The sequence below is a fragment of the Poromitra crassiceps genome, assembly GCF_964638095.1.
Source record: "Poromitra crassiceps genome assembly, chromosome: 27".
NCBI classification, from domain to species: Eukaryota; Metazoa; Chordata; class Actinopteri; order Beryciformes; family Melamphaidae; genus Poromitra; species Poromitra crassiceps.
Window position 1 is genome coordinate 18756421 of NC_139650.1, and position 12276 is coordinate 18768696.

General features: G+C 52.9%; 1 protein-coding gene across 1 annotated transcript in view; it reads right to left on the reverse strand.

The window, feature by feature from the left end:
* agtrap (angiotensin II receptor-associated protein) overlaps positions 1-12276 on the reverse strand; it is a 31426-nt gene that overhangs the window by 18268 nt on the left and 882 nt on the right. The window contains exons 2-3 of the mRNA XM_083661713.1: positions 10662-10696; positions 8114-8222 (exon numbers count right to left, since the gene is read on the reverse strand). Of these exons, the coding sequence (XP_083517839.1) occupies positions 8114-8222; positions 10662-10696 (144 nt within the window). The remainder of the gene's footprint in view (positions 1-8113; positions 8223-10661; positions 10697-12276) is intronic.

The following is a 12276-nucleotide window of genomic DNA, read 5'->3' on the forward strand; positions in this document are numbered from 1 at the left end:
ATTACGGCGCACCCTCCAGAGGGGATACGCGCTACAGTTTGCCCACCCACGTTCGACGGGACCCCCGATCTGGCCGTGGAGGAGGAGGCCATGGACGGCTCCATGCGTCCAAAATTGGACCTTCGGCGTCTCAAAAACAAGACGCTGAGGAAGTCCCGTCCCGAATGCTCTCTTCCCCGCCTGTTCAAGTTGAGACAGGGGGATTTCTTACTTCCAGGGATCTGGAAGGTGCAGTCTTCCATGTCCACATGGTCAGGAGACACAGGAAATACCTGAGGTTCTCCTTCCTGGGGAAGGCTTACGAGTTCTGTGGCTTGCCATTCGGCATGTCTTTGAGCCCGCGAACCCTCACGGTGTGCGTGGAGGCAGCCGTGGCTCCCCTCCGCGCGAGGGGGATCCGCGTCTTCCTATATCTCAACGTCGTTCTCTTAGCGGCCGACTCGAGGGTCGGTGCCGCGAAACATACCAAGGTGGTGACCGATCACCGGCAAACCTTAGGGTTTTTTGGTGAACCGGCAGAAGAGTTGCCTCGTCCCAGCGCAGGCGGCGACCTTCCTGGGGCTCGAGCTATACTTCCTGCGAGCCTTTCGCCAGAGCGACAGGCTCGCACGGTTCGGACAGCAAGCCAAGGACGTTAGGTCTGTGCCCTCGGTGTCAGTGCATCAGTGCACAGTGATGTTGGGCCTGATGGCCTCAGCACTGCATGTGCTCCCGCTAGGGAGGCTACACATGCCCTCGTGGTCCAAATATGGTTCTCAGGCTTCGCCTGGACTCGGCCGGGGACCGTCATCGCAGGGTTCCTCTGACAGGTCAGGCCTGGCGGGCGATGGCTATATGGGCGGACCCCCGTTACCTCTCGAGAGGTACTTGGTGGGGCTCTGTCCCGCTCAGGATGGTGATTCGCACAGACGCCTCCCTCTGGGGAGGGGGTGCGATTTGCGGGCATTTTTCGGCGAACGGCCGGTGGGAGGCTCAGGAGCTTCGCCACATAAACGTGCTAGAGCTGAAGGCGATTCGCCGGGCTCTGCCTCAGGACAAGCCCACCATCAATGGCACCATGGGCCCATCGTTGGTTGGGAGCTCTCTTGGGGACCGCACTGCCGGACAAGTCCGCGTGCGGCCAGACTCGAAAGAGAACGTTGCCTCCGCAGTCCCCCCGGCATGCGGAGGTAACACTTCCAGCGGCTCACACATGGGCACCATGTGCTGATTCGCTCGGACAATAGGGCAGCGATCGCCCACCTGAACAAACAGGGCGGTGTGCGGTCGGGGGCGCTGAACCATAGCGGGGATTCACCTGTGGGTGTATCCCCGTCTCCTTTCAGTGTCAGCGGTATATCTGCCGGGACGGCGGAGTTACGACCGGCCTGCTGTCTCGAGGCAATCCCCGTTATACGGAGTGGTGCCTCCACCCTCGGGTGATGGAACAGGTTGGGCCAGGGTTGGTCGCGCCTGCGTCGATCTCTCGCATCGCGGCGCGCGACACACTGCCCACTGTGGTTCTCGATCCAGGAGGACAGCCCCCGTTAGGTCATGACGCGCTAAAAGCGCACGCGTGGCCGAGGGAGGGGCTCTATGCGTTTCCCCCGACCCCCCCTGATCCGTCATGTGTTGGACAGGGTGAGGGAACAGCGCCTCCGGCTCGTTTTAGTCTGTTTGGCACAGGCAGACATGGTTTGCGGACCTGGTCTCCCTGGCGCAAGATCCGCCCTCGGCATTGCCGGTACGGGCCGATCTCCTATCCCAGGCGGAGGGGGAGGTGTTCCACCCCTCCCCAGGCAGGTGGAAGCTAGCGGTCTGGCTCCTGAAAACCGGACCAGTTGCTAGCCCAGGGTTTGTGTGTGATTTCCTCCGTTTCATGCGTATCTGTAAGCTTTCAGATGACGGACAGAAAACGGACGAAATGAACGCAGAGTACGGACACTGTCCGTCTCCGTCTTTAACGTTGAGTATAATTGGGCCTTTAGCCAGCTTGCTTGTCTGCTAAGTGTTGCTTGCCTCGTGCAATTAGCATCTACTAGATTGCAACTCCCTTTGAGGAGTTTCTTCTGATTGACTAGCTTCACGGGCCGCTGGCCTTGCTTGCGGTCACGCTTGCTTCCCCGTGTTACTCAGGGTAGAGACGCGCTACACCGGCCTGTACGCAGGCTTGTGTTAGCGCACGCTTGTTTCAGTGCTTATGCTAGCTTAGCTAGTGGCTTCCACGTCTGTTCTCTCGGGTTAACAGGTTGTGGGTATTGGTGCCCCCCCTTCGGGATGGGCTATTGCCGCTTACGTTACCATTGCACGCGCACGTTCGCTAGCCTCCGGGTTGCTTACTGTCTAGCCTGTGCTTCTCGCTAGCTTGCTTAAGCAGTACTCCCGCTAATAGGGTGCGCCCTGCGGGAGCTTGCTATTAGTGGTTAGCTTCCTGCTTCCTCTTGCTACTGAGCAGGGAAGGTCAGGGAGGGGATGGGCCGTGTGTAAAACTACTTGGCCGAGTATGAATCGGCACGTTAAGTGCGTGTTCGGCCTTGGGCACGAGCACGCTGCACAGGCGCCTTGAACCTTCGGTTTTGTCCGCAGCTAAGCTCTTTAGAGCTGACCAAGGTCCGCTCTCAAAGAAGTGTTAAAGCTAGCGTGCCTTGCATAGGTGCAGATAGCAATATTAGTACTGTTTAGCACAGAACGATAGCATTTTGCAGATAACTGGCGTGCACCCGTGCAGTTAGTACCTGTGTGCTAAGTACATTGGGCGCGAGATACCTCCGCTACAATAGACATACTGCTCCTTGCTGGCGCTACGCGTCCAGCAGGGCGTACAGCTCGCCAAGGTCTGGGCTCAGTGCCAGCCTTTGGCTTGTAGCTCTAAGGACAAGCCCACCGCCCTTGGTGCCCAAGGCCCGGGGTGGTTGGGAGCTCTCCATGGGTCGCACTCCCTTGTTGGGGCGCCCCCTGCAAGTGCAGGGAGCCTGGCTGGGGGCACAGCGCACCTTGGTCCATGGCCACGGCCTGGCCTCGGTTGGCAGCAGGCAAGCCCACCGGTTGGCTCACCAAGGCTGGGCTTAGGTCCAGCCTGCGGCTTGTAGCTTTGGACCCACCGTCCTCGGTGCCCATGGCCCGAGTTCGGTCGGGAGCTCGCCCAGGGTCTCATACCCAGCATCAAGGCTCGCCTTGGTCCATGGCTACGGCCTGGCCTCGGCTAGAGGCTCCTAGGACAGCCCACCATCAATGGCGCCAACAGCTCATTGCTGGTCGGTAGCTCGCCTGGGGGCCGCACTGTCGGACAAGTCCACGTGCGTCTCGAGAGAGAACGTTACCTCCGCAGTCCCCCCAGCCTGCGAAAGGCGCACGGCAGGGGGGGGGGGGAGGGGGGGGTTACTTCGGTACAACAGCGCGTCAGTAGGCGGAGCTTGCGTAAGAAGTTCTCCCCCAGCATGCACAGCTTCTACGGAACTGTCCATGCGGCGGGGGGGCGTAGCCTCTCACGTCCCGCCCCCCCATCAGGGCACCGGATCGAAAGGTCCCGGGGCCCAGCAATATGCTCATGACTATATTTCAGGGATCATTTCTATAGTTTCTAACTTGAGAAATGTGTTTCTAAACATGTTCAGTCTCGCTATCCACGATGATGAGACGGTGATACTTTTTTCTGAGCGCGAAGCGGGCAGAGAGACTTGATTCAGTTCATATGCTCTCTGCTTTTGATGACCGTTCACGGTCTCCTATGGGGACATTGAGGGAGAGAGTATGATCCGAGTGGTGGAACGGGTTCCGCTCCGTTGGCCACAAGAGACCATCTTGTCCAACAGGCTCGATGCCTGGGAGCATCTATGTTCCCCCGTCCCCATTACGGCGCACCCTCCAGAGGGGATACGCGCTACAGTTTGCCCACCCACGTTCGACGGGACCCCCGATCTGGCCGTGGAGGAGGAGGCCATGGACGGCTCCATGCGTCCAAAATTGGACCTTCGGCGTCTCAAAAACAAGACGCTGAGGAAGTCCCGTCCCGAATGCTCTCTTCCCCGCCTGTTCAAGTTGAGACAGGGGGATTTCTTACTTCCAGGGATCTGGAAGGTGCAGTCTTCCATGTCCACATGGTCAGGAGACACAGGAAATACCTGAGGTTCTCCTTCCTGGGGAAGGCTTACGAGTTCTGTGGCTTGCCATTCGGCATGTCTTTGAGCCCGCGAACCCTCACGGTGTGCGTGGAGGCAGCCGTGGCTCCCCTCCGCGCGAGGGGGATCCGCGTCTTCCTATATCTCAACGTCGTTCTCTTAGCGGCCGACTCGAGGGTCGGTGCCGCGAAACATACCAAGGTGGTGACCGATCACCGGCAAACCTTAGGGTTTTTTGGTGAACCGGCAGAAGAGTTGCCTCGTCCCAGCGCAGGCGGCGACCTTCCTGGGGCTCGAGCTATACTTCCTGCGAGCCTTTCGCCAGAGCGACAGGCTCGCACGGTTCGGACAGCAAGCCAAGGACGTTAGGTCTGTGCCCTCGGTGTCAGTGCATCAGTGCACAGTGATGTTGGGCCTGATGGCCTCAGCACTGCATGTGCTCCCGCTAGGGAGGCTACACATGCCCTCGTGGTCCAAATATGGTTCTCAGGCTTCGCCTGGACTCGGCCGGGGACCGTCATCGCAGGGTTCCTCTGACAGGTCAGGCCTGGCGGGCGATGGCTATATGGGCGGACCCCCGTTACCTCTCGAGAGGTACTTGGTGGGGCTCTGTCCCGCTCAGGATGGTGATTCGCACAGACGCCTCCCTCTGGGGAGGGGGTGCGATTTGCGGGCATTTTTCGGCGAACGGCCGGTGGGAGGCTCAGGAGCTTCGCCACATAAACGTGCTAGAGCTGAAGGCGATTCGCCGGGCTCTGCCTCAGGACAAGCCCACCATCAATGGCGCCATGGGCCCATCGTTGGTTGGGAGCTCTCTTGGGGACCGCACTGCCGGACAAGTCCGCGTGCGGCCAGACTCGAAAGAGAACGTTGCCTCCGCAGTCCCCCCGGCATGCGGAGGTAACACTTCCAGCGGCTCACACATGGGCACCATGTGCTGATTCGCTGGGACAATAGGGCAGCGATCGCCCACCTGAACAAACAGGGCGGTGTGCGGTCGGGGGCGCTGAACCATAGCGGGGATTCACCTGTGGGTGTATCCCCGTCTCCTTTCAGTGTCAGCGGTATATCTGCCGGGACGGCGGAGTTACGACCGGCCTGCTGTCTCGAGGCAATCCCCGTTATACGGAGTGGTGCCTCCACCCTCGGGTGATGGAACAGGTTTGGGCCAGGGTTGGTCGCGCCTGCGTCGATCTCTCGCATCGCGGCGCGCGACACACTGCCCACTGTGGTTCTCGATCCAGGAGGACAGCCCCCGTTGGGTCATGACGCGCTAAAAGCGCACGCGTGGCCGAGGGAGGGGCTCTATGCGTTTCCCCCGACCCCCCCTGATCCGTCATGTGTTGGACAGGGTGAGGGAACAGCGCCTCCGGCTCGTTTTAGTCTGTTTGGCACAGGCAGACATGGTTTGCGGACCTGGTCTCCCTGGCGCAAGATCCGCCCTGGGCATTGCCGGTACGGGCCGATCTCCTATCCCAGGCGGAGGGGGAGGTGTTCCACCCCTCCCCAGGCAGGTGGAAGCTAGCGGTCTGGCTCCTGAAAACCGGACCAGTTGCTAGCCCAGGGTTTGCCTGATAATGTGGGATGCACTATGCAGCAAGTAAGGGCGTGGATCCAGTGAACTGCAGTGTGCGACCAGTTCTCCGTCTCCTTCAGAGCCTGCTTGATGCGGGTCAGTCCCCGCAGTCGTTTAAGGTGTACGTAGCCGCGATTCTGCTTGCCATAGGGGAATTGAAGGGAGCCCCGTGGGGGCGTACCCTTTGGTCTTGCACCTCATGAAGGGGGCGCGTAAACTGCGCCCGCCGTCGCGGTGCGTTTTTCCCCCCAAATCGGACCTGGTTACGGTGCTGGACGGGCTAACGGGTCATCCGTTTGAGCCCTTGGACTCCGCCGATTTAAGGGTTCTGTCTTTAGAGACCGCGCTGCTGCTGGCCTTGTCGTCAGGAAAGAGAGTTGGTGACCTGATTGCCCTCTCGGGGCAGCAGGCCTGTGTGGTAATGATGGGCGCAGGGTTACGTTGCGACCTAACCCGGCTTACCAACCTAAGATTATTGATGTCAGCTTTAGGTCTATGGTCATAGACTTATCAGCATTCTGTCCCCCGCCGTTCAGTTAGAGACGGGCGAGGAGAGACGTTTGCTCATGCTGTGCCCCGTAAGGGCGCTCTCGGCCTATGTGGCCAGGACGCGTTCTTTACGCATTACAGATCAGCTGTTGGTTTGCTTTGGGCAAAGGGCCCAGGGCGGGCCCCTTTCCAAGGATCGCTTATCACACTGGATAGTGGAGGCGATCGCGTTGGCATACTCTGCCGTGGGCAAGGTTCCCCAGGAGGGTATCAAGGCGCTTTCTACGCAAGGTGTTGCGACATCCTCTGCGTTGTTGCGCGGTGTGTCGGTGGAGGACATGTGTGCCGCGGCCTCATGGTCCTCTCATCACACTTTTGTCAGGTACTACAGTCTCGACGTGTCCGGTGCGCAGTTCGCGCACGCGGTGCTGTCGGTGGCAAGAAAGTAGTATCGTTGCCACTCTAATATGTCAGACGGTTAGGCATAAACGTTGCCATATGGCCGTGGTTCACCGGTGCCGTTCGGGTCGCCCTGTGGGGTGCTCCCGGCAGCAAGGTCGGTTGAATGGAGGCACTAGTGAGAGCTTGAGTTCGAAACGAAGTAAAACGTTAGGGTTGTGCTACAACCCAGGTTTTACGAGTGAGAACGAGAGCTCTCACTACCCAGCCTTGCTGTGTCGATGCGTCACGGGGTGCGTCGGATCTCAGCGGGCTGGAAGAAATTAGAGTGATTTCCCTGGACTGGCAGGACGTGACGTAGTCACGTGGATCCGTGTCAGTCCCAGGGGGTACCACGCCACCTACGGGTGGGTGGTCAGGTTTTAATGAAAAGTAATTTTGGAGCAAAATAACAGTCTTCCATAGGGCTGCGTTGCAGCGTTTAAGGCACTAGTGAGAGCTCTCGTTCTCACTCGTAAAACCTGGGTTGTAGCACAACCCTAACGTTTCAGTTTCATGACCCAATAAGTAACAAAAAGAGGTGGTGTAAAGTTAAAAACAACATAATATATTTTATTTTTCAATCGTTCCTATCAGGAATAAATAAATGTCCCTCTGTATGTTTTTTTTATTATCGATGATGACTTTGTGTGTTGTGTACGGCTTGGGTTGTGTACCTGTGTTTGTAGGTGTCATTTTGATATGAATTTGGCTAAAACAGTTTGTGTTTGTTAGTTACAATTATGTTGACAGGAGAGCTGAGCAGGTGGTGACATGAAAGAGAATATACTGAATAATGACATCACAACAGTATAATCCTAATGTTGATTTAAAATGATATATTACTCTAAATATGGCTAAAAAAGGGGGAAAAAAACCCTCAATTTTTTTTGAGGAGACTGCGCCTCCCCTTGCTGGACCTCCCCTATTTCGGAACCCTGGTTACGGCCCTGCTCCCTCCCTCACTCCCTCCCTCCCTCCCTCTCTCCACGCGTCCTCAGCTGTCCGTCAGCGCTTCCTCTTGGGAGTATATCGAAGGCTTGAGAGACCCTGGATGTCAGCGACATGAATATCAGACTTTAAAGCACGTGGGGTGGTGTACATGTACTGTGTGACTAGATTCACAGATTCAACCCTGCAACAGTCAAGAGCATCCATGTGCCCTTGAGCAAGACACCGGATGCCTGGCTTCTCCAGAGGTGCCACTCCTGGCTCGCTTGTGCACTCAACCCCCCCCCCCCTCTCTCACCCCCCCCCCCTCTCTCTCACCCCCCCCCCCCCCCCCCCCCCCCCACCTCCCTTTGTATCTCTCCTTTGGTGAGGATCATAAACTGACAAACTCTGGAAGTCCCAACAACTTGGGGAATGTTCACGGATTGTCCTAGATTTCACACACAAATAGGTTAGAGCGGATACGCAGCGCTGTGCCTATAGATAGCCTCCTGTACTGTCACATGACCTCCTGTACTGTCACATGACGTGGGATGTGAAGTAATCAACTCAGAAGACTCACCATGAGCACAGCGTCAATGGAGTCCCTCTGAGCAATGGCCCACACCCCGACTGCTAGAATGCTGAAGTTCCCCCAGGCAAAGGAGCTGGGCAGCCATGCCATGCACCCCCTGCAGTAAATACAAACAAGTACAGTTCACACAAGACACAAGACATGCACCCCCTGCAACAAATACAAACATGTACAGTTCACACAAGACACACTGTTTGGCAAACTGAACGACTTAGGCACTAGGGCTGTGGCGATTCACTTATCTCCCGATTCGATACTATCACGATTCTTGGGTGCCGATTCGATTTATATTGCGATTCTTAAGTATTGCGATTCTACGATTATTGCGATTCGATATTACGATTTATTGCGATTTTTGTTTATTTTTTTCTTTTATTTTTTCAGTTTGTTTGCTTTTTTACACTAGATTAGAACATGGGAAAAGTTGAATCATACACTAGAGACTGTATATTATATATCATGAGTAGGGCTGGGCGATATAGTTAAAAACAGGGGTGGACTGGGATCATAATTCAGGCCGGGCATTAGATACCAAGCAGGCCAGGCCGATATGGGCCAACGCGCGTGAAATTTGGGCCGTTTGAAGCCAGATTTGGGCCGTTTGAAGTCCAATTTTACAATGAGATGCACCCACTTTAACCCTGAAGTGTAATTATTACTTCAGACTAACTAATAAAGTAATAAAACCACTAGTAAACCAGTAGGCGGCGCCTGGCCTGCTGTTCAGTGAGTGGCCTGACTGCAAGCACCCAAAAAAAAAAAAAAAAAAAAAAAAAAAAAAATTATTTTTTTAATTTGCGATTATCGATTCTGGAATAAAAGATCGATCCAAAAAATCGTGACATTAAAAATCGCGATACTTAGGTGAATCGATTTTTTCCCCCACCCCTATTAGGCACCATAACGGATTTTCTTTTTACGATATCTGATAGGCCGATATTTTCCAAGTCTTTTGGCGGATTGCCGATAATGATATATGTGCACATTTTCCCCCACCTAATTTCAGAGAACAGTCTCTCCTCTACTGGAATTAACACATGTGGTGCGAATACAGAAGGCCGGAGTTGGATTCTTCAATGATCAAAATTATACTTTAATTCCTATAAATATACAAATCTAAAAGAGGGATGGGCGATTGGAACAATGTAGGCATTAAAATGTTCAGCAGCTGCTTGGTCTGCTCTGTGCTCTGGCTGAGTTCTCCCGTGTAGCACAGGTGAGGTCTGCTCTGTGCTCTGGCTGAGTTCTCTCCTGTAGCACAGGTGAGGTCTGCTCTGTGCTCTGGCTGAGTTCTCCCCTGTAGCACAGGTGAGGTCTGCTAGGTGCTCTGGCTGAGTTCTCCCCTGTAGCACAGGTGAGGTCTGCTAGGTGCTCTGGCTGAGTTCTCCCCTGTAGCACAGGTGAGGTCTGCTAGGTGCTCTGGCTGAGTTCTCCCCTGTAGCACAGGTGAGGTCTGCTAGGTGCTCTGGCTGAGTTCTCCCCTGTAGCACAGGTGAGGTCTGCTAGGTGCTCTGGCTGAGTTCTCCCCTGTAGCACAGGTGAGTTCTCCCCTGTAGCACAGGTGAGGTCTGCTCTGTGCTCTGGTGTAGCACAGGTGAGGTCTGCTCTGTGCTCTGGCTGAGTTCTCCCCTGTAGCACAGGTGAGGTCTGCTCTGTGCTCTGGATGAGTTCTCTCCTGCAGCACAGGTGAGGTCACAGCACACCTGTGTTGTGTCCTGCACAACAACCAAACCAAACCAAATTCCAATCATGGAAGTTTGAAACCCTCATTAGTGTTTTGCTTGCACCTGTGTTTCCCCTGCCTTTTTGACACAAAATGGCCTCCGTGAAGGGTCCATTGACCCTTTCACAGTTTGTAAACAGTGATGACATATTTTGTGGGCGGATTTTATCACGGTTATCGTTAAAACTGGTTATCGTTACATGCCTAGTCATAACGCCAATGCTTTTCAAAATGTACACATTTACGGCGCAAAATAAGAAAAGTACTTCAACTTAGGTTAGGTTAAAAGAAAATACCATACAGTATTTTTTATTGATGTAACATTTTCTTTCAAACACAACTGTAAGTATTAAGTTAAGCATTTAAACAGTCAAGCATCGAGCATTTGGGGATAAAGCGTCATTTTATCGGCCTGTCATATCGACAGAAATGTTGTTTTGGCCGATTCCAATATTAAATTTTAAAGCTTTTATCGGCCGATCATGTGTCGATATCATCGTGCGGCCCTACAAGGAATTAAGTCTGACAACACACAGTATGGAAGATTTCTGTTTAAAGAGTAGGCCTGCATCGATATAGTGAATCAAACTGTGTGTGTGTGTGTGTGTGCGCTCGCGCGTGCGCGTGCGTCTCTCTCTGTGTGTGTGTGTGTGTGTGTGTGTGTGTGTGTGTGTGTGTGTGTGTGTGTGTGTGTGTGTGTGTGTGTGTCTGTGTGTGTGTGTGTGTGTGTGTGTGTGTGTGAAGAGAGCAGAGACATTCCTCAGGTTGGTGAAAAAGCCTCATAGGAGCCAAGCAGCCATTCTTCCCACTCACCAGACTGTCAGCAGCCAGTGCACCAGTACTATGGCCTGTGGACAAGAGACAAGAGACAAAAAGACACTGCTCAGTGTTTCATGTTGGAACTGGGATCTAGGACAGTGGTTCTCTCAGTGGGTTCTAGGACAGTGGTTCTCTCAGTGGGTTCTAGGACAGTGGTTCTCACAGTGGGATCTAGGACAGTGGTTCTCTCAGTTGGATCTAGGACAGTGGTTCTCACAGTGGCTCTAGGACAGTGGTTCTCTCAGTGGGTTCTAGGACAGTGGTTCTCTCAGTGGGATCTACGACAGTGGTTCTCACAGTGGGATCTAGGACAGTGGTTCTCTCAGTTGGATCTAGGACAGTGGTTCTCTCAGTGGCTCTAGGACAGTGGTTCTCTCAGTGGGTTCTAGGACAGTGGTTCTCTCAGTGGGATCTACGACAGTGGTTCTCACAGTGGATCTAGGACAGTGGTTCTCACAGTGGGATCTAGGACAGTGGTTCTCACAGTGGGTTCTGGGGATCATCAGGGGTCCTTGAGGGAGTTCCAGGAAAAAGGGGAATAATTTATTTTCACTATAATTTAGGGATCTCACAATATATCGTCCCACAATATATCGCAATATCAAAACGTGACAATATGTATCGTTGAGATGATATCTCATATTGTGAGAAAAATAAGCTGAACATGGTGGCACTGATCTGCATCTGATTACATGCTCGCTCTCCTTTTCATTGCTTTGTTTGAACAGACGAGGGACGTTACAGACACGGAGGATGAAAATGGTGAAATTACTCAAATTAGCGTGGAGGATGCCCCCTCAACTTACAAATCGATAGCAAAAAAATATTGTTAAAATATCGTATCGTATCGTTATCGTGAACCCAATATCGTGTATCGTATCGTAAAGTGAGTGTATCGTGACACCCCTACTATAATTCCATCCGTAAGTAACACGATGACAGAAATTAGAATGTATGACTATTCTTTGGTCCTGGGTTTCATACACTTTCTGCAATAAAACATCTAAACGTAAACAATCCTATCAGATGGGACCCTTTGATCAAATCTCATCAAATGATGGTCTGTGGTCTAATCTGTGTCAGTTCAGGGTTAGGGTTAGGTCAGTTCAGGGTTAGGGTTAGGTCAGTTCAGGGTTAGGGTTAGGTCAGTTCAGGGTTAGGGTTAGGTCAGTTCAGGGTTAGGGTTAGGTCAGTTCAGGTCCGTGACGTCAAAAAAACTTTTAGAGCCACTGATCTAGGATGGTCCAACCCATATCTGTGACCACTAACAGCTCTCTCCAAAACGCTGAAACTGGAGAATTCAAACTTGTGTTCACTTTGCACCAGGTAGCTAATAGCTATAGAATATATATATATATATATATATATATATATATATATATATATATATATATATATATATATATATATATATATATATATATATATATGCTACAGCTATATAGGCTACAGCTAATTGATTTAATAAATTCTTGGTTATGTATGTTTATACCAAAATAAACTTATTCTACTATAGAAAGCTTATACTTTATACTTCCTCCACTCAGGGAGCAGCTTCATACTCACAAGTTTGGGTCTTGTGTTTTTTGGCTTTGGATGAAGCTGTCCA